The sequence below is a fragment of the Ahaetulla prasina genome, chromosome 15, assembly GCF_028640845.1.
Source record: "Ahaetulla prasina isolate Xishuangbanna chromosome 15, ASM2864084v1, whole genome shotgun sequence".
In the NCBI taxonomy this organism is placed as follows: domain Eukaryota; kingdom Metazoa; phylum Chordata; class Lepidosauria; order Squamata; family Colubridae; genus Ahaetulla; species Ahaetulla prasina.
Window position 1 is genome coordinate 1,835,370 of NC_080553.1, and position 26,469 is coordinate 1,861,838.

Here is a 26,469-nt window from a genome sequence, read left to right on the forward strand (position 1 = left end):
CGTGTATATTTGTATTGTTGGTTTTATTTTGCCTGAGTCCTTCGGGAGAAGGGCGGTATAAAAATCAAATAAAATAAATAAATAAATAAATAAATAAATTAATAGAAAAGATGCAATTTGGAGATGGTTTTATAAGAATAATTAGGGCAATTTATGGAGAGCAAACAGCACAGATTATAATTAATGGTAGTTTAACAGAACCTTTTAAGATTGTGAAAGGAACAAGACAGGGATGTCCTTTATCACCATTATTGTTTATTCTAACTCTAGAACCATTATTGGATAAAATACGAGAAGTAAAGGAGATAGAGGGAATTAAAGTTAGACAACATGAATATAAGCTGAGAGCTTTTGCAGACGACCTGGTGATTACTTTAACAAACCCTATAAATTCTAGTAAACCTTTGTTGGAAATAATTGATCAATATGGGAAGGTTTCAGGGTTTAAGGTAAATCAGAAAAAGACAAAAGTGATAATAAAAAATATGGCCAGACAACAGAAAGAAAAATTAGAGGAAATAACAGGATTTGAAATTGTAAAGAAGGTTAAATACTTAGGGGTCTATATTACATCGTCAAATGTGAAATTGTATAAGAATAACTATGAGGTTTTATGGCAAAAAGTTCAGAAGGAGTTGATTGTTTGGAAAAAATTGCAATTATCCTTGCTGGTGAGAATAGCTGCTATTAAAATGAATGTTTTACCTAGATTTTTATTCCTCTTTCAGATGATACCAATAATTAAGAAAGATAAGAATCTTGAGGAATGGCAGAAGGGAATTAATAAATTTATATGGGAAGGTAAAAAAGCTAGGGTTAAAATGAAAATAATTCAAGATTCCCGGGAAAGGGGAGGTTTAAAAATGCCCAATTTTAAATTATACTATGAAGCAGCTGCTCTCTCTGTAATAAGTGATTGGTTTAATTTAACGGAGGAAAGAATTTTGAATATAGAAGGTTATGACTTGCTATATGGATGGCATGCATATTTAATTTATGACAAAAAAGTGGATAAGGCCTTTAAAAATCATGTGTTAAGATCTGCTCTTCTGCGTGTTTGGAAAAAATACTCTTACAAACTAAATTATAAGGTTCCTATATGGGCAAGTCCTAGACATACAATAGAGAATATAAATATAGAACAGAATCAGGAAATGATTACATATAAAGATCTTTTGTATACTGAAAGAGGTAATTTGCAATTAAAATCTCTGCACGTACTAAAAGAAGAAGGGAAAAATTATACTTGGTTTCAATATGAGCAACTACGTGCTAGATGGAAGGAAGATCAGAAAATTGGTATAGAGCAGAACGAGGGAAATTTGGTAAAGCAAATTAGAAATCAGTCTCAGGAGCATATAAAGAGATTGTATAATGTGCTACTTGAAATAGATTCTGAAAGGGACTTGGTAAAGGACTGTATGATAAAGTGGGCACAAAATTTTCAGGAGCCAATATTATTGGAAACTTGGGAAAAAATTTGGGTTAGAAATGTTAAATTCACACAGGCACAGAATCTGAGGGAAAATTTTTATAAAATGTTTTATAGATCCTAAGAAATTATCGTGTATGTACCCAGATATGCAAGCAAAATGTTGGAGATGCAATTGTGATGATGCTACATATTTTCATATTTGGTGGACTTGTAAGGATATAAAGGCCTTTTGGATAAAAATTTGATGGATTTTACAAAATGTTTTGAAAAAGAAGATAAAGTTCCTGCCGCAATTTTTTTTTTTGGGAATTATTACGGACTGTACAGTAATTGAGACTAAATTGATTTTAAATCTAATAACAGCAGCAAGATTACTAATAGGACAATACTGGAAGAAAAAAGAAGTACCTACAATAGAAGAATGGATATTGAAAGTTGCCAATATGGCTGAGATGGCGAAGATATCAGCCTTTTTGAAAGACAATACGCAAGAAAGATACTTAAAGGAATGGAAAAAATGGATTGACTATATTCAAAGTAGATATCAGACTAAGAGTTATCAGATTGTTTTTGAATGATTATGACGTATTATTTTTGATTGTTTTCGGGGGAAGTTAGGAATTGATGATTGTAGGGGTATAATTAAGTTGGGACGAAAATTTTTTAGCATATGTTTGTTTTATTTTTAACTATACCTTGTGCTCGTTCCGGGAAGTCGGGGAGAGGGTTGTGAAGGGAGGGGAGGGGAGGTGGGGGAAAGGGAAATTTCTGTAAAACTTTTTGAATAAAAAAAAAAAAGAATCTCCCCTTTATTTGCCACACATCCCTTCCATGAAGCAGGCAAAGAAAACGTTTCTTCTGAAAGGGTCTCAGAATTCCTGGGAGCATTACCTGCTTTTCTGCAAAGAGGAGGACTCCTCCTCCTTCTCATAAAATCTTCGGGTACCAGCAAAGGCCCCCTCGAGACCACGGCTGGCCTCTCCTTGCCAGGGGCTGCAGCCGGAGGGCTGAGGGAAGGCTGGGGAAGGCAAAGGAGACCATCACACCCGTGGCTCTGAGCTGGGCTCGCTGGTCCCACCTGAAGCCCCCAGGAGGGCCCCTGGATTGTGTGCCTTGGCCATCAGCCTCTGTATCGCAGAACGCCACAATCCAGGCCCCCAGCCACCCCCACTCCCCGAGCAAGAGGCCGGGGGAAGCAGCAGAATGGGAGATGCTACTTTCAGACGCTCACCTTCTCGACACTCGCCCTCGTCGTCCCCAGCGTGAAGGAGGAGGGAGGCTGTAGCTCTGGGGCAGCACCGGTGGGACCGTGAAGCCAAGGACTCCTGGGGGGCAATGGCCCAGATTTGGGGAAGGAGCCAGAAGAGTAACCGGAACCACTGAAAGGGGAAGCTGGAGGATCGATGCTGGAGGAGGCAGGCAAGAGGGGGCCTGCCGCTGTTGGCTGAACAAAACCAGCTGAGCTTTCCAGCCTGCAGATGAGGGAGAGGGGAGGAATATTTGCTAGTTTTTGTATAAATACTCAGTGCTTTTCCTAAACATTTATCCATGTATGCCTCTGCCTTTCCGAGGTCTTTTTACCACAGCTGGAAGCAAAGCCATCACACCCAAAACAGCACGCACACAAACACACACACGGGTCTACGCTGATAACTGTCCACTTCCCTTGGCCAGGCCTAGTGCTGGCAGGGGGTCTTCTGTCCAGAGACAAACCCTCCTTGGAAATCAGGCAGGGATGTCGGTCCCTGAAAAGAGCACAATTGATCGCTGTTTGTTCGTGGGTTATTATTTAACAGGCTCTAATTCAACTATCATAAAGTGGCTTACCTAAAGAGGAAGTTGGGATTCTGCAACTTGGAAGGTTGGAACAAATTTATCTGCACGGCTGAATTGGGCTACGAAACTGATCACGATCAGAGCTCCAACTGGGAGGCTGATCTTGGGATGGGGAGTCAGAGTCACCCTGGCCATCCTGTCAGGCTGACCGCACAGCAAGAGGATGCCCAGGCTGGCATTTGCAAAAAGGTGCCATGCAGAGGATGCCACCTCGCCAGGTAGACCAGACAGGGAACCAAAACAGATGAGCAAATTCAATCTACAGTTAAGGCTGCATTAACAGGATTTTGCAAGTCTGAAAGCACAACCTCCCGAGGTCTCTCCTTTACCACACGAGACGCTAGGGGGGGGCCTCTGGCAAGCCACTTTCTCTGCCCGTTATGAAGGTGTGGGCAGGGTCCTCCCTTATCTGACCGTTCACTTTTCCCACATACCAGTACCGTATCTTTGCAGTTCTCTGAAACATCAACATGTAGGCAGGCCCAACAAGAATTACAGAAAAGAGACTAACTCATGAGGGCCAGAAACCTGACCTGACGCTTGCTGCTGCTGTCCACTTACCACTTCCCTGCATGCGGTAGCCCCCTTTTCTCAGGAAATGGAATCAGGAAATCAGGTCTACGAGGCTGCAGCCTCACCTGGCGAGCTGCATACCTGTGGGCAGGAGTAAAGGACTATTTGCTTGGCATCCCCAGGGAAGCTGCCCACCAGCAGGACACATGCCAAGTGGCTTTGCCCAAGCTCTCCTCCTCCATCCCCCAGGCCCCTTTACCCAGGACTGGAGGGGGGGGGAGCAAAGAGGCCATCAGGTGGCCAGGTAAAAAGACAATGCCCAGCCCAGGTGAAGGAAAAGGCTGTGGAGGAAACCAACTCCCAAGGGCCACCTTATTGCCAAACAGCCCTTCCACCTCCTCTGAGCTGCAGCCTTGAGGCCAACATGGCCACGGCAGATGGTTCAATCAGGGCACCCAGGAGGCCTCGGAGAGAGTGAATGCTGGAGAAAGGGGCTTCGAGGGCACAGGGGAAGTGTTCTCTTGCAGACATCAGCTCTTCTCTTGCTCCTTCTTTGAAGGGGAAACATTGCGAGCCAAATCGGAGCAAACCGCATGATGCAACTGCAGACAAATCCAGTCCTTGGCAGCATCAACCAAAGCACAGGGTCCCAACTAAGGGAAGGCACAGCTCCTCTCCCGTCTACAATAGGGATGTGGCAGGGAGCATCCGGGGTCCAGTTCTGGGCAGTGCAATTTAGGAAGGAGCTGGCAAACCAGAGCTGGGATGAGAAGGGCCCCGAGGGTTCAGCGTGGAAGAAAGAAGACGGGAGAGCATATTCACCCACACGACCGCATCTGCCATGGGGAAGACGGGGCAGAACTGCTCAGGGTGGGTCCAGGTAAGGCAAGGGGGGGATAGCGGCTTTAAGTGAGAAGGAGGCAGTTTCCATTGCTTCACTGCGGGAGCTGTCCCATAGTGGATCTGAGGCAGTGGACTCTCCTTTGCAGGAAATGGGGATGCTCTAAGAGTGGAATTCTACATTGGACAGGGGTTGGACTTGATGGTCTCTGAGAACCCATCCCACTCTTCCATTCTCTGACTTCTGACTCACAAATCTGTGAGGATGGAATCTCCAGCAGCCTGGTAATCCCTTGGCACACCGGGAAGGTTGGCCTGTCCCCTGGGAACGCCAGGAGGGGCACGGCCCAGGCTTGGCACCTCAAAAGTCACGTGCTTCTTGGTGGCAGCGCCTGAAAGTGCCAGGCTGGGCTTCAGGGAAAGAGCCTTCTGCTTCCACATCATGGCGCAGCGGTAGACCAAGTGGTGACGCTGACAGGCAGCCTGCAAGCACAGAGCAGGAGGGGCTGGTCTCGCACTCCGGTCCCAGACCCCAAACCCCACCCAGGAATGAAAAGCCTGCCCCCCCTCCAGCCATAATCAGACTGGGCAGGGCCCCATACCCAAATCCCCCGGCGCTGCCGTGGGGATGAGAGCCGGGCTCCGGCTTCACCTGCAGCTGATGCTGGGCTTGCAAGCACTCTCGGTGCCGCTTCATGGCGGCCACGTATCTCAGGATGCGGCAGATGCCCTCGCGCAGCAGCTCCACCTGGTAGCTCTCGGCCGCCCGTGCCATCCGTCCCTTCTTCCGCAGCTGCTCCTGCACGAAGCCTCCCCAGGCGCTCAGCACCTGCAGCCGAGACAAAGCGGGGCAGCCTGGAGAGCAGCATCCCCCTCACTCACTTTCCGGTGCCCAAAGGAGGGGCTGGGAGGAAGCGCCGAGGGCCACGCTGGCTGGGACCAAAACCCCGGCCAGGCTGTGCAACGAAGGTGGGTGGGAGTGGCCCTCTGCCATTTGCAATGATGCACAATCAGCTCTTTGCTCTGGGAGTCCTTAGGAACAGTACTTAACATGGCAATCCTCTTCTGTTTTTTTGAATTTCATCATGAGAGAGAGAGAGAGAGAGAGAGAGAGAGAGAGAGAGAGGGAGAGAGAGATGCAGCTAGTGGGCAGGGCGAGGCTTTTTCAAGCAGGATAAATCTTTCAGAAATGCCAGATGCGCCATCTGACAGCTTGAGAGCAGAATTTGATGGCCACGAGGAAACCAGATGGAACCACTCTAGAAATGAAGAGCCCAGGAGTTCCTACACTGGGCAGAATCTGGTTCTGAAGAACAGTCACACCCTGCTAGCTGCCCAGCCCTCTAATTTTGAAGACTCTGGAGGGGGAAAATATTGTATTTGTCTGTGGTTGTATTTTACTTGGTTGTTCACCGCCCTGAGTCCTTCGGGAGAAGGGCGGTATACAAATTAAATAATAATAATAATAATAATAATAATAATAATAATAATAATAATAATAATAATAATATATATATATATTATTATATTATTATTATATTATATTATAATTATAATTATAATTATTATTATTATTATTATTAAAAGCAGAGAGGAGGAAACTCAAGTCAGGATGTTTGAGGCAGAGGGATACAATCACAATCAAGGGAGGTACTAATACCACTCTATAAAGCCCTAGTAAGGCCACACCTAAAGTACTGTATCCAGTTTTGGTCCCCACATTATAAGAAAGATGTTGAGACTCTGGAAAAAGTGCAGAGAAGAGCAACCAGGATGATGAGGGGACTGGAGGCTAAAACATATGATGGCGGAACTGGGCCTGGCTAGTCTAGTGAAGAGAAGGACCGGGGAAGACAGGATAGCAGTCTTCCAATATTTGAGGGGCTGCCACAGAGAGGAGGGGGTCAAGCTATTCTCCAAAGCACCTGAAGGCAGGATAGAAAACAATGGAGGGAAACTGATCAAGGAGAGATTCAAGCTGGAAACAAGGAGAAATTTTCTGATAGTGAGAACCATCAACGGATGGAACAGAAGTTGCCTTTGGAAGTTGTGGGAGCTTCATCACTGGAACTTTCAAGAAGAGACTGGGCAGCCATCTGTCAGAAATGGTGGAGGGTCTCCTGCTTAGATAGGGAGTTGGACTAGATGTCCTACAAGGTCCCCTCCAACTCTGTTAATCTGTTAAGAGGCTGAAGAAGTGAGCAGCTGTGCTTCAAAAGCCCTTCCAGGGAGCCAAGGGCCTTTGTGTGTGCAAGAGGCAGGTAAGCAAGATCACAGGCTACACCACGGAGAAACAGAGTCCAGTTCTAGGCTGCCTGGACAGCCCCGTCTCTATCTCCAACAACTGTTGCTGCATAAACTCTTCTCTTTACCTTTGGCCTCCTTTACTCATTGGCTGTGGAATTGGTACTCTACAACACTGGACAGGATGTGACCTTTGTACGTGTTGCTATCACCTGTTGAGCACCAATGATCAGGTTTTAAAAGGTAGATGGGTGAGAAGATTACAGAGGCTGCTTCCTGAGGTTTCATAACAGGGTTTTGCGAAACTCCTCTCTGTTTGGCAGGCTGATCAATGTGTCACCAATCAGGTCATCAATCAGTGGTGGGATTCAAATTGTTTCACTAGGGGTTCTGTGGACGTGGCTTGGTGGGTGTGGCTTGGTGGGGCGGCACCTTGCTGTGAGTGATATCGAGTTGACCACACCCACCAAGCCACACCCAGGGAACTGGCAGAAAAGTTCAGCAAAGACTTCTAGCGTTTCAACCTGGCTGCTTCTTGGCCTCATACACACAGAGCAGACAGGCAGACATCTCATGGCGCCGGAGGGACTCGCCCACGTGCCGTCTCCTCGCAGAAGGTCCCGGTGCCATGAGATTTGTGCAGGCTCTGTGGGTATGCCTGGCAAGGAGGAGAAGACTTGGCTGAACTTTTCTGCCTCGCTTCGCAGTGGAATTGCTCGGAAGGCAGGTCATGCGGCCTGTCCCTTTATGCCCCCCCCGCATCAAAGTACCTTAAAGGGACAGACTGTGGCGGTTGCCTTCTGAGCAGCTCTGCTGCAACACCATCCCTCCAGTGCAGCAGGCCCTTCTCCTGCCTGGGCCTGGCCCCGAGCGGCACCAGCAGGCAATGGGGTGCATGTGTGCAGCCAGCATGGAGAACAGGGCAGCGATGGGACTTCAGGCCTCTTTTTTGCCCTGTAGTTTTCAGTAGTTTTTGGCCCAAGAAGCCTGCAGCTGCTGCCTCTTTTTCAGCACCGAAAACTACCGAAAACTACAGGCTGAAAAAAAAGCCCGAAGTCCCATCATTGCCGTCGTCACTCGGTTCTTCATGCCGGCCACGCACGCACCCCCATTGCCTGCCGGTGATGTTCGCAGCCAGACCCGGCCAGGAGAACGGCTTGCTGCGCCAAAGGGACGGCATCGCAGTGGAGCTGCTAGGAAGGCAGCCGAAAACTACCGGTGGCTGGAGGCTTCTCGCGAAAGGCAGCCTCGCCTCGCTGTGTCCCCCCCACCAAGGCGTGGACAAAGGTGAGCGAGGAGGGCAGGCGGGCAAACGGCAGGGCCAGCCAGTGGTGATATTTGCCAGTTCAGTGAACCAGTTGAAATTTCCGCTACTGGTGTGCCCAAACAGATTTGAACCGTCTGAATACCACCACCTCTGGTCATGATGGTCCCTAAGGTGGTGGTGTTTTTTTTCCAAAAGGCAACTGGACTTTCTTAGTTTTTTTCCTTGAAAACATTTAGAATAGAATAGAATAGAATAGAATAGAATAGAATAGAATAGAATAGAATAGAATAGAATAGAATAGAATAGAATAGAATAGAATTTTTATTGACCAAGTGTGATTGGACACACAAGGAATTTGTCTTGGTGCATATGCTCTCAGTGTACATAAAAGAAAAGATACCTTCATCAAGGCACAACATTTACAACACAATTGATGGTCAATATATCAATATAAATCATAAGGATTGCCAGCAACAAGTTATAGTCATACAGTCATAAGTGGAAAGAGATTGGTGATGGGAACTATGAGACGATTAATAGTAGTGCAGATTCAGTAAATAGTCTGACAGTGTTGAGGGAATTATTTTGCTTGTCATCCAAGAAGCTTTAGAACTGGAGAAGCTTCTTGCATCAGGAGAGAAGCATTTTCAAAGAAAAAGACCAAGAAAGTCCAGTTGCCTTTTGGAAAAGCAACATAGGGACGTCTGAAACACAATGCCCAACGCACACCCACCTCCTGTGCATAGCCTCTCAGAACCACAAATGGTGCTGGACAGAGGAGATGGGAGGGTGGGCACTGCGGGGCTCCACAGTCAGCAGTCCCAAGCTGAGCGAGCTGGGCATGGGTACTCACAGGGCCAAAACTGACCTTCTGCTGGAGGGCCCGGGACCAGTGCCAAAGGGCACACACCGTCTGCTGCTGCTCTTGTCGTCTGTCCGCCAGCTGCAGGCACAGAAAGAGGACCGAATGGCCACGCTGACTGCCAGCATCCGCAAAAGAAGTCCTACAGGGGCTGCAAGACCCTCTCTCCTCACCCCAGCAAACCTCCACTCCTGGCCAGCCTCGGCCTCTTCCTGCCCTGCTTGGAAGGGGGGGTTGGGGCCAAAGTGGGTGCCGTGTGCCCAGGCTCACCTGCACCTTCCAGGAGGTAAAGGCGGCTGCAGAAAGTCTCCGGGCCAGCAGCTGCTCCCCTTGCCTCTGCAGGAGCTACAGGGGGGAAAGCACAACCTGAAGCCCCCTTCCCTCCTGGAGGGGGATGAGGGCTGCTTCTGGCTGCTGCAGCTGCTTTTCCCAAATGCAGACAGTAATCTGCAGTGGGCCGGTTTAGCTCACGCTGGTAAAGCCTGTTATTAAGAACACAGTAGCCTGCAATTACTGCAGGTTCGAGCCCGGCCCAAGGTTGACTCAGCCTTCCATCCTTTATAAGGTAGGTAAAATGAGGACCCAGATTGTTGGGGGGGCAATAAGTTGACTTTGTAAAATATACAAATAGAATGAGACTATTGCCTTATACACTGTAAGCCGCCCTGAGTCTTCGGAGAAGGGCGGGGTATAAATGTAAACAAAAAAAAACAAAAAAAAATCTCAGCTTCATTCCCCCCCCCAGCACCCCCAAATGGATCCCTCCGGTGGAACCCGAAACCCCAACCCAGTGGAAAGGCCACACTTGGCCTCTCACCTACGCTTCCCCTCCCCAAAAGAGGGCATCTCCTCCTGGGAGGGGAACCGGCAGAGATGCTCACCATGACCCTGAGGCGGCTGAGATGATCTTGCTTCCACCTCTCCAGGCACCGGCTGAGCAACTGCCTCCGGTGGTGCTCGGCTGCCATGGTGAGCTGCCCCCTCTGCTGGGAAGAGCTGGCAGAGGCCTCCCTCCAGCGAAGGAACAGCCCTCGCAGCCTCCCTGCAGGGAGGAAGGATGACTCAGCTGCTGTGACAGCCCCCTGTCCCCTCGTCTCTCCTTGGCTGGGGAGCCTGCTAGACCAGGAGGGCCCAACCTGGGCTATTTTAAGACTTGTGGATTTCAGCTCCCAGAATTCTCCAGTCAGTTCTGGAGGAATTCTGGGAGTTGAAGTCTACAAGTCTTAAAGTTGTCAAGTTGGACACCCCTGCACTAGAAACAGAGTGGAAAGGCTGTGGTGGCCACTTCCAGGACTCTGCCCTGTGCCCAGCCGGTATCACCCCATTGCCAACTTAGATACGGGGGGGGGAAAGGAAGTGCAAGTGGGGGCTGGTGAGCCAGTCCTTCCCTCCACAAGCTTCGTCAGTGCACAAGCCAAAGCCCAGGGCAGCCTCCGCTCATTGGGCTGGGCTTGCCAAGGATTCCTGGGCCTGAGAATCAAGCATCAGTTTAGCAAGCTGTGTGAATTCTGCCTCATGTCATCCACTCCACTTAGTTTAATTAGCAAAGAAAAAAAAAGACTCCTGGCTCTTGTCTTTTGCCAAGAGGAGACTTTGCTGAGAACAAAACGGTTACAGGTGAGAAACGATGCAATTAACTTCCCCTTTTCCCCTGGCCACCCTCCCCCACTCCCCCCCCCCCATTGTTCCCATCTCCACCTTCCTTTGGCTGACCTTGTGCTTGACCGGTGCTTCCCACAGTCAGTCAGGGCCGGCTCTGCTTCAAACCCAACGCCCAACCCCCCCAATCTCTCCCCCTCCCGCTGTTGCCGATGTCAAGCTGGCAAAAGATGCAATGCAAAGCAAGCAGCAGAACGCCAGCTATGACAACACCCCATGCAGTCCACCTGTTCGCCTCCTCTCCTCCCCCCCCCTCCCATCAACAGACTTTGCTGGCAACAGAACAACTGTGTTCTCTTGACCGAGACGTTCCAAAGGTGCTTTTTCAAAAGGCAACTGGACTTTCTTGATCGTTTTTCTTTAAAATGTTTCCCTTCTCAGCCAAGAAGCTTCTTCAGTTCTACTGAAGTTCTTCAGCTCCCTGGATGGCAAGCAAAACTTTTCCAGGGAAGCAAATTAAGGAAGTCCAGTTGTCTTTTGGAAAAGCACCTTGGGGGCAGCCATGAGCTGGATGATGGAGAATCTCCATAGACTCCTGACCCAGCCACCAGTTCCAGCTGGACTGAAATGGAGAAGCGACTCTGGTTCTGCAGAGGCATCGAGAGATGTCCAAGCAGCTCTGCCTGCCCTTCCCCCCACAGGAGAAAAACTGCCCTGTAATAAGGATGGACTTTAAACTCATCGCTGGCGAGTGGGAGAGAGGACATGGCTGCCAAAAAGGTGCCAGGGCTGAAAGAATTCCTCCAAAGAATTCCCCCCCTCACCTGTCTGCAAGTGCCTCTGGGCTTCCTTCACAGCCACAGCCACCTTTTCTCGGCTATCAGCCTGCAGCGCAGCTGCCTCCCTCCACTGGAACAACACCTGTGCTGACAAAACGGGCGGCTTGAATATTTCCAGGGCCACATTTTATCCCAAGACCCTCACAACAGCTACTCACTGAGTTTCCCTTACTTTGGACTTCACCAAAACCCCTCCGGAGAACAGGGGGGTGGGGGGCAGATGGCCGGAAAGCCAAAGTTTCTGGAACCGGCCTTCCCTTGCTTGAGGTTACCTTGGAGAGAAGGACCCGCCTGTGATGATGCCTGGCCAGCCTGGCTGCCTTTGCTTCCTGCCTGAGGTCAGCCGTGGTTTCCTTCCAGGATCGCAGCACCTGCCTGGGAACCAGAGAGGAACAGATGCCCCAAAGTGCCTGGAAGGTTTCCCCACAACCTCCCCAGAGGTTTGGGGAGAATGGCCTGAAGGCCGTCTTCACATCCAGCCGGCTGAGAAAGGGGGATCACCAGCACCGTGAGACTGAGTGGGGCGGGGGGGGGGATTACCGTAGCAGCTCCCGCCTGTGGTCTCTCTCCTTCTGGGCCACCTGGTGAAGGACGCCCTGGATGCTTTTTTGGTATGCCTGGAAGGAGAGAAGGGCCAAAATTCTTGTCCATGAAAACCTACCCTAAGAAGCATCTTCTTTGCATGAAACGGGGCTTGAATGTGTCACCCCAGAGACCCTCTTGCTGCTTAAGGACATCACTGAACACCAAGAAAAGACAAACTTCCCTTTTGTTGGTCCAACTAAATGGCCGAAGGGTGCAGAAATGTTCATGTTCTCCAGGGCTTTTCATCACTGACAAATCCTGTGACCACACCACTTAATGACAGCCATTCCAGCAGTCCTGGTCCCTGCTGTTAAGCAAGGACCTGACATGATTGTGGCCCCCCGCTGGCTTCCTCACTGACTTCGTTCTGTGTGAAGCTGGCAGGGAAGGTCACAAGTGGTGCTAGTGTGGCCATGGGATGCTGTGGCAACAGAAGGACAAGGCCTGGTCGTAACTACCATCCACTCAGCCCCGTTGTAAGTTTGAATGGTCATTAATTGAGAACTACTTGTGAGCCCACTCCACTGTGGAGTGGAGGTTGGATGAAAAAAATTTCTCTTTCCCATTTGTCTTTTAACTAACTGCATCAGTGATCTTTTTCCTTCTGCTGTTTCTATTCTGCCTCATTCCTCTTCTTACTTTGTCACAACTTCCTAAACTTCCTTTGGTTGAGGCGATTTCCAGGCCACTCAGCCCCCTCCCCCTCCCCCCACCCTGCTGAGTCTGCTCAGCCTTCCAGCCTCCAAACCAGAATTTGCAGAGATGGGGACAGGCCCTCATTCCCTTCACAACGGGAAAGAAACCCTCCCTCGGTTCAACTGCAGCCAGCAGATGCTCTCGGGCTGCCCAAAGCACTGCCAGTCCGAGCCTGGCATCTTACCTTCCAAGCCGTCATGACCCTGCCCAGCAAGGCCTGCTGGTAGTGCCCCTCGGCTCGGGCCATCTTCTTCCACTTCTCAGACTTCTGCATCTGGTACTGGAAGGAAAAAGGAGCCGGGAGCAGGACTTGTAGGGACAATCCAGAAACCAGATAACATGCAGAGACAGAGTGAGTGAGAGAGACAGACAGACAGATAGAGACGGGAAGACAGAGAGAGAGACAAAGAGAGAGACAGAGACAGAGAGAGAGACAGAGAGCAGAGAGTGCTTTCTGCAGGCATTGGGGCCCGAAAACTGAGTTGGACTTCTTCCCAAAGGAGGTGCACAAAGACACTTCTGCCAGCATCTCCTACTCTCCTGGAGCTCCTCTTTTGAATGCGGGGAGCGAATTTCCAGTAGGAGCCCCCTCCCGCTGCCACCTGGCTTCTTCCAGACTTGAATGCTTCAGGTGCTTGACGTCCAAAGCGAAGGCAGTCAAGCAATGACAGCCGAGGAACAGAACTCCATCAGGCTAAACAGCCCAGAATTTCTCCAGAGTAAATGGTTTGGTGGGTGGGGTGCAGGCAAGTGGCTGCTGTCAGAGGGGGGAGGGTCCACAAGGAGGCAAGGCAGGTGTGGCAAGGCCTGGGGAGGGGCTGTGAGGGTGCCAGGGAGACCCAGCAAGGGTTGGGGAGGCTGCACAGAAGGATCAGGGAAGCATATGGACAGAAGGCATCTCTATAAACTCACTATCAATAAATCAGTTTCATATGCACATTTAATTATTAAAAACACATGTTGTTTTAATATTCTTTTCACCTTATCTCCTTTTTAAAAAGAAGCAGACAATAAAAGGATTTGGTGCTCCCCAATCATGAAAAGAAATTGTTTCTCCTGAAACTTCCTTCTCCTTTGGACAACTTTGGAAACCTCCCTGCCCCTACCCAATGCCTCCTGTGACGTCCTTTGGCAAGTCACATGCACATCGCAAGAGTCGCAGATCTCATCTTGGAGGGGGAAAAAACCACAAAGGAAGCCGGCATCAGAGCTTTTGGGGCCACAATAAAGCCTCTTAAGGAATTTCAGCCATATTAGCACTAGCAGTAGCCCTTAGACTTCTAGACCGCTTCGCAGTGCTTTTATAGCCCTCTCTAAGCGGTTTACAGAGTCAGCCTCTTGCCCCCAACAATCTGGCTCCTCATATTGGTAGAATATTTAGCAGCAGGGAGAAGTTCCCGATTCCAGCAGTCGGCTTCTTGCTTAATTTCTGCCCCCCCCCCCAGGCCACTCCCGTGCTGGTGAGTGTTGGTTTCCACGGGACAGACTCAGTGGCTTCTCTCACCTGCCGCCACTTCCTCCACGAACACCGCAGGATCTTCTCAGAATGGAAGTACGATGCCACTGCCACCTTCGCCCGCCTGGAAGAAGCACAGGAGACCTGAGCTGTGGAGACAGCAGGTCCTTGGCCGAGATACGGGCATGTCACGAGGGAAGGAACCCAGATTTTAGCCTGGGGATGGGGCTTCTGCCGAGCTCCACTGAATTGTCTGAAATGGCATCTCTTGCTTGATGCCAGGGGGTCGGACTAGAAGACCTCCAGGGTCCCTTCCAACTCAGCTATTCTGAATAATTCACCCCTGGAAATGCAGCAAATCCATCCGTCTCCCAGGAGACTCTGCTGGGAGCCTGGGAAAGAGAAAGATTGGCACTGGCTGCTCATCCCTACCTCAGAACCTCAGCTGGAGCAAAACTGGCATTGCCACCGTCTCTATTCTTGGCTCACTTTCAGTATGGAAGATCAGCAATGCATTCAGGAAAGAGCATCACTGCCCCCACCCCCTCACCATTCAAGCAGTGACCACCTCAGGCCTGTCCTGTTTCGGTTGCAAAGATCTAGACCTCAGGGAGCTACAGGATGGGTCCAGGAGCTCTCTTCCACTAAGCCTTGAGCAATGGTGGGACCCAAACCACTTCTGAAGCACCGAGAGGCTCAGGGTGAGAGAGATCTGCCATCCCGGCTCCTTTGCAGTTTCCTCATTCAAAGCCAGGTCCATTGTTGGCTAAGAATGTCTCTGGGGCCCCTGCAAACTTTCTCAGGATCTAAACATGAGGTGCCTCCATCTGCCCCCTAAGCAGGACCCATTGGGAGAAATCTGGCAGAAAGGACGGAAGAGTGGGGGGAAGTCACTTTGTCCTATATCAGCCCACCCGCAACACCACCCGCCAGCCAGAGAAGCCAATGACCCCCCGAGAGGCCGTCTCGGGGCACAGCGCCAGTGAAGGTGGGGTTCTTACCCTCTCTTCATTTCCCAGACATTCTCCCTCCAGAGGTGCAAAGTGGCCCGAAGGAGCCGATGCCGGTGATGCCCCTTGGCCAAGCAGGCACCCTCTCGCTCTTCCAGGCAGGCCAGGGTGGCCCTGTGCCACCGGCCCCAGAACTGGGACAAAACTCGCTCTTCAGCGCACAACGTTGCCTGCAAAGAGAGGCCGGAGGTTGGGACGGCGGCTGGGCTGCCCTGAGGTCATTTCCTTGGCAGCCTCTTGGCTTCAGGTGGCAAAAAGCTGGGGGGGGGGGTGTAGCAGGGACCCAAGCAGGCACGAAAAGGAAGCTTTTGGGGCAGCAGAACTGAGGCCAAGTTCAGGACCAGAAGGGATGCCATCTAGGTAGCTCTGTTCCCCAGACTAAGCCTCCCTTTGAGATCCGGGCCCTGTTTCAACCCCCACAACCCTCAGACTGAGGAGCCAACGATGGGCACGGAGACCCTCCTCCTAGCGGAGAGGCCTGGCCGGACTCAGCAGCAGGACAGCCGTGCATAGAACACCACCACCACCACCCCTTACCATCTTCTCTGCCGCCTGTCCCTCCTGTTGCTCGCGCTGCCTCAACAGCCACTGCGCAAAGACTCGCCTGGTCCATGTCTCCCTGTGGAAGAGCACAGCGTGAGACGCCCGAGAGAGCAGCCGGGCCTCTGTGGGTCTCTGCAGCCCACATTCTGGAGCCCCCCCGGGGCTGACCGTACAAAAGCCAGAGCTGGACCGAGTGAACAGCAACCTGCCAGGCAGAGCTCTGGCAACACTATCTCAGAGTCCCCTCCTCACTTTCTTTGCAGGGCAAAGGCAACACAGCAGCCCAGGGATGCGGCCTCAAGTGGCTAACAAGGGAGAAGGGTAAGTAGTGGGGTGGTTTTTTTTGGGTGGGGGGAGGATACCTTCCGGTCAATTTTTGACTCTGGCAATTGTTGGGATGCGTCCCCTGCAGTTTTCTTGGCCTGGTTATCCAGAAATGGTTCCCTGCAGCCCTCTTGCCAAGGCTTCAAGTCTCCCAGCTGGCTTACAAGCCCAACACGGCACTAGAACGCACCTTCTCCCCGTTTCTCCCCCCGGGCACTTTCCGTTACACCAAAGGGGCTCTTCTAAACTTTGCAAGTTTCAAAATGACCCAAGACAACCCTGAATTGTGGACTGAAGTGAGCAGGATAAACTAATTGGGGGCGGGGGGGGGGGGGGGAAAGAGAGTCCTACATCAGGGGAGAAAAAAATGCAAGCCAGAAATCTAGGATTCTGACCTGGCAACTCCAGAGGCAAAAAAGATTTGGACGTTTTAGCAGATTGCAAGTGTCTCACGCAGAGAGTAATTAAGGGAAGGGGTATTGGGGTCTGAGCAGGGCATGGGAGGAAACTGTCTCCCTCCCCTCCTCTGACTTGCTCAGGCCCCCCTTGGAATTCTGTGTCCAATTCTGGCCCCACCATCCAAGCAGGACGTTGACAAACTGCAGTACGCTCAGAAGACGGCGACCGATGCGGGGAAAGCTCTGGAAACCAGATCTGGCAAAGACTGGACGAAGGAAGGGGGCAGATATAGCGGGCAGCACAGAGGCTGCGGAGAGTTAGGGTAGCGCTCTTCAGAGGGCTAAGACCAGAACCGGCAGCCAGGAATGACAAGGAAAGAGATTCGGGTTAGACAGGATGATGGGAGAGGTAACACAGGAAGAAGCTGCCTCATGAAATGGGGGCTTCCTTTCCATGAAAGGTGTTCAAACCGAGGCTCTACTGAATCTGTCTCAAATGCGGTAGCAGACCGTCTAGAGACTCGTAGGAGGGAGTTTGCAACCTCAGAGGTCCTTTCTAGCTCCTGTGATGCCACCATTCAAGGATGGATCCTCTCAACAGCTTCTCCGATTCAACATCCCTGATATTCATGACTGAGCTACAAGCCTTTCCTAGCTTTGCTCCTGGCACCTCAAGAGAAGGTGACACCAAGATCCTCATCAGACAAGAAAGAAACACGGGCTGCTTCGCCCCTAAGCGAGAGGCTGCAGCCAGCCAGCCCACCTGTGGTAGCTGGCAGCCACCCTGTTCATTTCCCTCCACCAGAGCTGGTGATCCTTGAACAGCTTCCACGCCTGAAAGGCAGCAGTCAAGAGCACGGCCTGGCGATGCTGCTCGGCTTTGGCACGCTGTAACTGAAGACAAAAAGAGACTCTTAATGGGAACTTTTGATCATCCCCCCCCCCCAGTCTCCTTGCAGGAATTGAGGGCCAAAATAAAGGCAACCAAGGAAGGGAGCAGTTAGACTTGGACCCTGATGTGAAGTTCAGAGGTCCCTCGGTCCCACGTGGTATCTGGCATTCGGGGCTTCTGTTTCTGCAGCTCACCTTCCACCATCTTTCCCCGCAGGTTCGCTGTCTCCAGATCCGCAGAGATTTTTGCAGCAGCCTCCGGCTGGAAGGCAAAATGGGCACTTCAGCCGAGGGTCAGCTGGCACTCCGTAGCCAGTTCTGGATGCTCAGCGCCAGGGAGTTTTCCCCGGGGCCAAACTGAAGGGCACCGCAAAGCAGAGGATAAACAAATCCCAACTTGCAAGGGCTGGGCCAGTGTGATGACTTTGGGCTTACGTGGGCATCTCTGTTTTTTGTTAGTGCCCCAAAATTCCCCACTTGGAGCTGCTGACAAAAGGGGTGCCTGCAAGTATTCAGGGTCAGTCTAGGGTTGGCCGGAGCTGGGACCCAAATCCTTCCATATCCCACACCTACCATTTTCAACAAGCCGGTTTACAGGAAGAAGTAGTACCTAGCCCATCTACTACGCATGCCCTGTTCCACAAGTATGAAAGGATGTAGGGGGCCTTGCTGCGGAAAAAAGAGGGGCACAAGCCGGTGCCCTCAAGGGCGAACCGGCACGCCAGGCAGGAGTGACCTCCACGCAGCGGAACCTCTCCAGCCCTCCTTCCCTCTTCTCTGATACTGTGCAGGATTTTCACAAGGAACTCTATTCCAGGGGTCTCCAACCTTGGTCCCTTTAAGACTTGTGGACTTCAACTCCCAGAGTCCGTCAGCCAGCAAAGTTGAAGTCCACAAGTCTTAAAGGGACCAAGGTTGGAGACCCCTGCTCTATTCTATCTCACTGCAAGGTGCAAGAGTACTAAGGAGGCGAGGGAGAAACCAGCCCAGCCCCAGCCACCCGCCCTTCCCACACTTCATAACCGGAGCCTTGCTGGCCCTCGAGAGAGAACCATGGGACCCTCGGCAGCACCTGTGGTGAGAAACAGCTGCCAGGGTCAGGAGGCGGTGCTGCTCGTCCTCCTTCTGCTCCAGACGGGACCTCCAGCAAGCCCAGAACCTGGATGTGAGCTGGAGGAGAAGAGAAGAGGCAGGAAATAAATAGCAACTCGACTCACAGGATGCAGGGAGAGGGAGGGGCTTCCAAACAACAGCAGTTGCAACTTGGGACAGAATTTGGGTCCCAGGGAACAGCGGATCACACTTACCTGTCATCCAGCTCTACCTTTTTTTTTTTTTAAATTTATATCCCGCCCTTCTCCGAAGACTCAGGGCGGCTTACATTGTGTTAAGCAATAGTCTTCATCCATTTGTATATTATATACAAAGTCAACTTTTATTGCCCCCAACAATCTACCTTCCATCTAATGAACATTTTCTTTTTCTTCGTGACCCCCGGGGCCCTTCCCAGTCAGAGTCAGGTACCCCAATTCTTGGAAAAGTCCCTTAGTCAGGTGCTTTCCAGTTGGGCTCAACCATATTGCGCTTCTCTGGTGATTAAAGCTCTCTAAGGAGGTGCTCTGATCCCATCTACCCATCCACCTTGCCTCCTCTCTTGCCCTCTGCTGCTCTCCTCCATGCTGGCAAGGATCCTCCTTTTCGTACAGTGGGATCTGCTTAGGATCTGAGCCCAAGTTGTGTGTTTACTGGTCACGGCTTTCAGGGAAACAATCTGTCTATATTTAGTTTGGGACTGTTTTTTCTGGTAGCCCCTGGTGCCCTTAGTTACTACATCCAGATTTATAATTCAAACGTTCTGTCTTCTTTCTCATTGTTACTATCCAGCTTTCACAGTTTTACATAATCTCATTTTTTAAAACAAACAGTCTAATCTTTCAGGATATCCTTTTCATTTTTCCTGCACACCCTCTTCAGCTTACTTCAAGCCCATGAAGACAAAAGTATCCACCATTTTCAATCCTTTGTCATCATCACCAATAATTTAATAATTATTGTCTATATTACTCAGGTTTTAAATTTGTACAGATGCATAAAAATGATCTCTAAGAACCACCACCCAGTTGCGGTCCGTAATTTGTCATTCCCCCCCCCCCCCAAGTTTCCTTTGTCACAGTAAAAACTCAGCCACACAAAAGGTCCCCCTTTCAGGGTGAAGGCTGAGGCAGCACAGAGGCAGCCGGGGAACAAGGAAGGCTCACCGTGACCTGGTGCTGCTGACAAGCCAGATTTCTTCTCACTTGCTTGAGGGAAGCCTCCCGGATGTTCCTTCGCAAGGCACGAAACCCACAACTCTGTGGAAAGTGAAAGAACAGCTGACCTCCGTTCCAGATGCAGGGAAGGTGCACCTCTGGAACGGCCCTTCCTGTGCGTCATTTGTGAAAGCACAACTGGTGAGGCCAAAAGAAGCAGGCAAGTCATTGCAATGGTGTGGGTGTGTCCTGAGCACAGGGCCTGGGAAACCTTCTCCATTTACTTGCACTGTGCCCAAGCCATGGCGTAACAGCATGCGGAACAGAACCCGTGCCCTTCCAGCCAGGATGCAGCAAGGAAAGCAGCTCTTCCAGCCACTCGCAAGATGCCGAAGCCTCAGGCCTTTTCCATGAGAAGCCACAAAGCTCTTACCAGCAGGCGACGCTTATGGTGGCTTTGAGCCAGCCAGTAACGCTCTGCTTCTTCGGCACACAACGCCACATCTGACGGATGGGTTAAGAAATGCAACAGACTGGACTAACCAATGCAGCCGTTTTGTCCCTCAAAGGAGGAACGCAACGTTTCAGAAGATCAATTGGTGTGGCTGAAGCACTGTTCCCTCTTATCCTCATCGTCCAAACCGGATGGGCGCCTCGGTCACTCTCTGAGTTAGGAGACAGTGGCCCGTCTGTCACCTCCGTCTATCTTGGGACTCCTGATGCAGTAGGGACCCCAACTTTTCTGGCTCCACGGACTGGTGGCAGGGGGATGGTTTCATGCGTGCAACCTAGACCCTGTGCATGTGCAAACGAAGCCTTGCCGTTCGCCCACCACTTGCGGGGCCCGGTTCCCCATAGGTTGCAGACTGGGGGTTGGGGACTTCTGTTCTAATGTATTTATTACATGGGGCTCCAGGCAGTTTGAACCAAAAATAAAAGCCGCATCGGTTAAGATGACGGGACTTACCTCTGAAGGCCACCAACTCCATCCTACCAACAGTCCTAGTGCCTTTCAACCACCCTCAAAGGCTAACCAGGGAAGGTGCCAGGTATACCTGGGGGAAAGGGCTTCTCAAAGAGACCGGACCCTCCAACGTGCCTCCTGCACATTTGCACCAGCCACACAGATTCTAGGAAGGTTCCCTGGAGCCAAGCCACATGGGCTTTAGGCTCGTCTTTGCATACGGCTTTCCTTCATTTACATAAATAATTTACGTTTTGCTTCTTTATTACATTTATTTGCCACCCATCTCACCACAAGGATTAAGGTTAACCCTCTAACCTATCTCGCTTTTTCTTTCCAATCGAAGGATTGGTTTTTTTTTCTGTAAACCTTTCCAAAAGTTAGCTGACAAACGAACGTGGGGCTTTGTGGGGATTCTGACCCTGTTGACCCGCAACAGCAGGAGAGCCCAGGAGCGGATACAGAGTTTCCACTGGGCAAAAGCCCTTCGCAAAGCTGTGCCAGCCGCCTGCTGGGCGAGGTGCTCCGACTGCTTCTTGTGTTTCCATGCCAGTCGCCAGGCTGAGAAGTGCCAGCGGAGGAGCTGGGCATGATGGTGCTGCAAAGCCAGCCCTGGGAAGGAAGGAAAGGTGAGCGCTGGATGGAGATCATCTTCTAATACAGGGAGCCCTCGAGTTATCGCCACAACGGAGCCCAGAACTTATATTGTTAAGTGAATTTCTGCTGTTGTTAACTAAGTGAGTTTTGTCCTATTTTATGACCTTTCTTGCCACAGTTGTTAAGTAAATCCCTGCAGTTGTTAAGTTAGTCACATGGTTGTTAAGTGAATCTGGTGCTTCCCTATTGACTTTTTTTATTATTATTATTATTATTTAAATTTTTATACCGCCCTTCTCCCGAAGGACTCAGGGCGGTTTACAGCCAGATAAAATAAACAGTACTATTACAAAATAAATACTATTAAAATACCACTAAAAAACTTATTCAATTTGGCCGCAGTTAAAATTTAGCAAATAATAAAACCCATTAAAAACCCCTTAAAAACCCACGAATTTAAAAACTAATCCAGTCCTGCACAGATGAATAAATGTGTTTTAAGCTCACGACGGAAGGTTCGGAGGTCCGGAAGTTGACGAAGTCCTGGGGGAAGTTCATTCCAGAGGGCGGGAGCCCCCGCAGAGAAGGCCCTTCCCCTGGGTGTTGCCAGACGGCACTGTCTCGCTGACGGCACCCTGAGGAGTCCCTCTCTGTGAGAGCGCACGGGTCGGTGAGAGGTATCCGGTAGCAGTAGGCGGTCCCGTAAGTAACCCGGCCCTATGCCATGGAGCGCTTTGAAGATGTTCACCAAAACCTTGAAGCGCACCCGGAAGGCCACAGGCAGCCAGTGCAGTCTGCGCAGGATAGGTGTCACACGGGAGCCACGAGGGACTCCCTCTATCACCCGCGCAGCTGCATTCTGGACTAACTGAAGCCTCCGGATGCCCTTCAAGGGGAGCCCCATGTAGAGAGCATTGCAGTAATCCAGGCGAGACGTCACGAGGCGTGGTGACCGTGCACAGGGCATCCCGGTCTAGAAAGGCGCAACTGGCGCACCAGGCGAACCTGGTAAAAGCTCTCCTGGAGGCGGCCGTCAAGTGATCTTCAAAAGACAGCCGTTCATCAGGAGGGCGCCCAAGTTGCGCACCCGTTCCATCGGGGCCAATGACTCGCCCCGACAGTCAGCGAAGACTCAGCTGACTGTACCGAGATGCCGGCATCCACAGCCACTCTGTCTTGGAGGATTGAGCCTGAGCCTGTTTCTCCCCATCCAGACCCGTCGGCTTCCAAGCACCGGGACAACACTTGATAACCGTTGGGGTGGCCCGGTGTGGAAAAGTACAGCTGGGTGTCATCAGCGTACAGCTGGTACCTCACACGAAGCCACTGATGATCTCACCCAGCGGCTTCATATAGATGTTGAACAGAAGGCGAGAGGATCGACCCTGCGGCACCCACAAGTGAGGTGTCTCGGGCCGACCTCTGCCCCCTGTCAACACCGTCTGCGACCGATCGGAGAGATGGGAGGAGAACCACCGATAAGCGGTGCCTCCCACTCCCAATCCCTCCAACCGGCGCAGCAGGATACCATGGTCGATGGTATCAAAAGCCGCTGAGAGGTCTAATAGGACCAGGGCAGAGGAGCATCCTCTATCCCTGGCCCTCAGAGATCATCCACCAACGCGACCAAAGCCGTCTCAGTGCTGTAACGGGCGGAAGCCGGACTGGAGCAGGTCTAGATAGACAGTTTCATCCAGGTGCAAGGAAACTGATATGCCACCATACTCTCTACAACCTTAGCCACGAAGGAAGGTTGGAGACGGACGATAATTACCTAAAACAGCGGGTCAGGAAGGCTTCTTGAGGAGGGTCTCACCACCGCCTCTTTCAAGGCGGTCGGAAAGACTCCCTCCACCAAGGAAGCGTTCGTAATAGCCTGGAGCCAGCCTCGTGTCACCTCCTGAGTGGCCAGTACCAGCCAGGAGGGGCACGGGTCCAATAAACATGTGGTGGCATTCAACCTCCCCAGCAACCTGTCCATGTCCTCGGGGCGACAGGGTCAAACTCATCCCATAAAATGTCCCCAAGACCACCCTCAGCCGTCTCACCCGTCACTGCAATCTTGGTCTAGGCCCTCCCGGCTGAACGATTTTATCGTATAGATAACCGTTAAACTCCTCAGCACGTCCCTGCAGCGGGTCATCCGCTCCCCTGATGTAAGAGGGAGCGAGTCACCCAAACAGGGCGGCTGGGCGGTTATCTGCCGATGCAATGAGGAGGAGGCGTAGCTACGCCTCGCTTCCCTCATTGCCACTAGGTAAGCCCTAGTATAGGACTTCACTAGTGTCCGATCAGCCTCGAGCGGCTAGACCTCCAAGAACTCTCTAGGCATCTTCTCCGGCGCTTCATCCTCTCAACTCCTCGGAGAACCAAGGGCGGTTGGGACCTGCGCGGGTCAGAGGCCGCAAAGGCACGACACGGTCTAAGGCCCCCGCCGCGGCCCGTTCCCAGGCCGCAACAAGTTCCTCAGCCGAGCCGTGAGCCAGACCGTCAGGAAATGGCCCAAGCTCCGTCCGGAACCCCTCCGGGTCCATCAGGCGCCTGGGACGGAACCAACGTATCGGCTCCGTCTCCCTGCGGTGGTGAATGGCGGTCAGAAAGTCCAGGCGAAGAAGAGAGTGATCTGACCATGACAAAGGTTCAATGACTATTTCCTTTAAGTCCAGATCTCTCAACCACTGACCAGAGACAAAAACCAGGTCCAGAGTGCCACCCCCGATGTGAGTAGGGCCATCAACTACTTGGGTCAGGTCCAAGGCCGTCATGGAACTTTGCTTGTCAGAAGGTCGCAAAAGGGGATCATGCGATTCAAGGACCCTGCAACCGTCATAAGTATGAACCAGTTGCCAAGCACCTGGGTTCTGATGGCCATGGGGATGCTGCAATGGTCGTAAGTGTGAAAAACAGTCATAAGTCACTTTTTCAGTGCCGCTGTAACTCTGAACGGTCACCAAATGAACGGTTGTAATTTGAGGACCAGCTCTACCAATCGGGAGAGGGATGTCTTCACCTATGAATCCTGGAGTGAAAAGCAGCTTTCATATAGTGCCACCTGCTCATAAGAATCACCTGCCCTGGAAGGGCTCCTTAATCCTCTGCCCTCAAGTCCGTGTGCGGAGACAATAAGCTTCCACCATCCCATTCATGGCCTTGACCCCTCCATCAGCCAATGGTCTTGGCCTGGAGAACCTCCCGCCCCAGCCAACCCTCCTGTCACACACACCCCTCGCACTTGCCACACCAGAGAAAGGGACACTCACTGCTCCTGCGCTGCTTCTCCCTCCGCTGGTTCACGTACTGGAGCCAGGACTTCAAGCCCTGCCGCATCGTCCAGTGCTGCAGGCACCTCGCTGCCCAGTTGGCTGCCGCCGTTTCCCGCTGGAGTTGTGTGTCGAGGGCCTTCCATTGCAGCCAGGCCTGAGGACAAGAGTGACCAGAGGCGCTAAGAGCCAGAAGCAGGCAGGGAAGGCTGACCAGCCAGGCTCCTGCCCTCGTTCCACAAACCCCAGGGTCATAGGGCGTGGGAGCCCAGCCTTTCCTTGAGGGCTGAAAGTTCATGAAGGTTCCAGACTCACACGAAGTTGCACACTGTGCGCCCACTGCCGGAGGGCCTGGGACTCCATCCCACGGTACACCTGACTCCGGCACCATTGCTTCTGCCACAATCCCCAAGAGAGCCTGCTTGAGACAGGAAGAATGTTTGTGAAGGCCAAGGGCTCTTGTCGTGTCCCACTCCTCCGCTGACGGCCGGGTCAGGGAAATCCGAACCAGGCTTGCCTCTGCAGCTCTGCCCAAAGTCCTAGCAAAGTCCTCAGAGCAGGCAGGAGACCAGTAAGTGACTTCAGCAAGATATGTTTAGACTTTGCCTGACTCAGAGACTGCCAGAAAGCAGATCCTTTATATAGGCCATGGGGTGTGGCTCCATGACTCAGCACTCATTAAGGCCTGCCCCTCCCTTCCTTCTGTTGCCTCCGCCTATCCAGTCTTCTGATGCGAGGGTCACTCCAATCAGCTGTTGGGAATAAACCCTCCTCAGGCTCACATGCTGTGGAGGAGGGGGAGGGGTCTAGCTGCTCCGTTTGCCTGGGCATGGAGCCAGGGCTGGGGCCGGGAGGTGCTCCTTCTTCTGCAGTTTGTCTGGGCATGGAGCCAGGACTGGGGCCGGGAGGCATACATTCCTCCGTGTTCGGGAGCAGATAAGAAGGCCCCGGCTGCTCTGAGGGCGGGCAAGACACAACAGCTCTGCAAAGTCATCTCTTGAGTTCACAAACCTGGAGGGGGGGGGCGTTAGGCCACAAAGCCCCCTTTTCTTCCTGCCAAACTCAAGTAAACAACTTCCACCTTCAACTCTGGAAGCTCCTGGGAAGGAGCCGACGGCCCCTTTTCCTCCCAACCGAACTACAGGGGATCCTTGACTTGCTACCGTTCGTTCCTTGACCGTTCAAAGTGACAATGGCACTGAAAAAAGTGACTTATGACCGTTTTTCACATTTATGGCCGTTGTGGCATCCCCATGGTCACGTGATCAAAATTTGGATGCTTGGCAACTGGAATGTATTTATGACAGTTGCCGAGTCTCGGGGTCATGTGATCCCTTTTCGTGACCCTCTGACAAGCAAAGAGAACCGGGAAGGAAGATTCACTTCACCGCCATGTTACTAACTGAACAGTTGCAGTGATTCCCTTAATAACTGTGGCAGGAAAGGACATAAAATGGGGCAAAGCTCATTTAACTGTCTCATTTAGCAACAGAAATTTTGGCCTCAACTGTGGTTATAGGTTGAGGACTACCTGTATCTGAACTTTGCTGTCTCCTGGTCCTCTGGAATGCAGCCCCTCCCTCTGGGAATCCATATGAATATATGATGGACTATATTCCACCACATCCAGCCCCCTCCAACTACACACACACACACACACACACACACACACACACACACACCGGGTTCTCACCGCAGGGTGCTCTGCTGCCGGAAGTGCAGGGCCTCCCAGTCCATCCGCTGCTTCATCCTGCGTAGCTGGACGTAGCTCAGCCAACGCTGCCAACTCCGGAAGGTTTTCTGCTTGGTTGCTGTGGAGGATGGTTGGCGAGGTCATTAGAACAAGGAATACCGGTTAGGTTCATACGTTATGCTAAGCTACACTTCAACCACACTTTGCTAAATCAAGCACAAAGCTTGGACCCTTAAAAGAGGGTGGAAATGTTAGTGCGTCTTATACACTGAACACGGCCATTTTTGGCCTCCTGAAACCCTGCCCCACACGTCCCATTTTTCACAAAAACAGGGTGCGCAGAGGTTTCAGGAGGCCTGCAGAGCGCT

General features: G+C 51.5%; 1 protein-coding gene across 2 annotated transcripts in view; it reads right to left on the minus strand.

Moving 5' to 3' along the window:
- The window catches only part of SFI1 (SFI1 centrin binding protein), a 50,381-nt gene that overhangs the window by 15,390 nt on the left and 8,522 nt on the right, over positions 1–26,469 (minus strand). For both annotated transcript variants that reach the window (XM_058158109.1, XM_058158110.1), the window contains exons 7-30: positions 26,102–26,219; positions 24,724–24,826; positions 24,409–24,565; positions 21,014–21,163; positions 20,021–20,091; positions 19,597–19,689; positions 18,411–18,508; positions 17,534–17,600; positions 17,211–17,341; positions 15,720–15,801; positions 15,174–15,352; positions 14,221–14,296; positions 12,901–12,996; positions 11,976–12,052; positions 11,708–11,810; positions 11,421–11,517; positions 9,879–10,039; positions 9,268–9,342; positions 9,004–9,078; positions 5,277–5,453; positions 4,878–5,107; positions 3,833–3,925; positions 2,667–2,907; positions 2,327–2,453 (exon numbers count right to left, since the gene is read on the minus strand). In XM_058158109.1, coding sequence (XP_058014092.1) covers positions 2,327–2,453; positions 2,667–2,907; positions 3,833–3,925; positions 4,878–5,107; positions 5,277–5,453; positions 9,004–9,078; positions 9,268–9,342; positions 9,879–10,039; positions 11,421–11,517; positions 11,708–11,810; positions 11,976–12,052; positions 12,901–12,996; positions 14,221–14,296; positions 15,174–15,352; positions 15,720–15,801; positions 17,211–17,341; positions 17,534–17,600; positions 18,411–18,508; positions 19,597–19,689; positions 20,021–20,091; positions 21,014–21,163; positions 24,409–24,565; positions 24,724–24,826; positions 26,102–26,219 — 2,877 coding nt within the window. The remainder of the gene's footprint in view (positions 1–2,326; positions 2,454–2,666; positions 2,908–3,832; positions 3,926–4,877; positions 5,108–5,276; positions 5,454–9,003; positions 9,079–9,267; positions 9,343–9,878; positions 10,040–11,420; positions 11,518–11,707; positions 11,811–11,975; positions 12,053–12,900; positions 12,997–14,220; positions 14,297–15,173; positions 15,353–15,719; positions 15,802–17,210; positions 17,342–17,533; positions 17,601–18,410; positions 18,509–19,596; positions 19,690–20,020; positions 20,092–21,013; positions 21,164–24,408; positions 24,566–24,723; positions 24,827–26,101; positions 26,220–26,469) is intronic.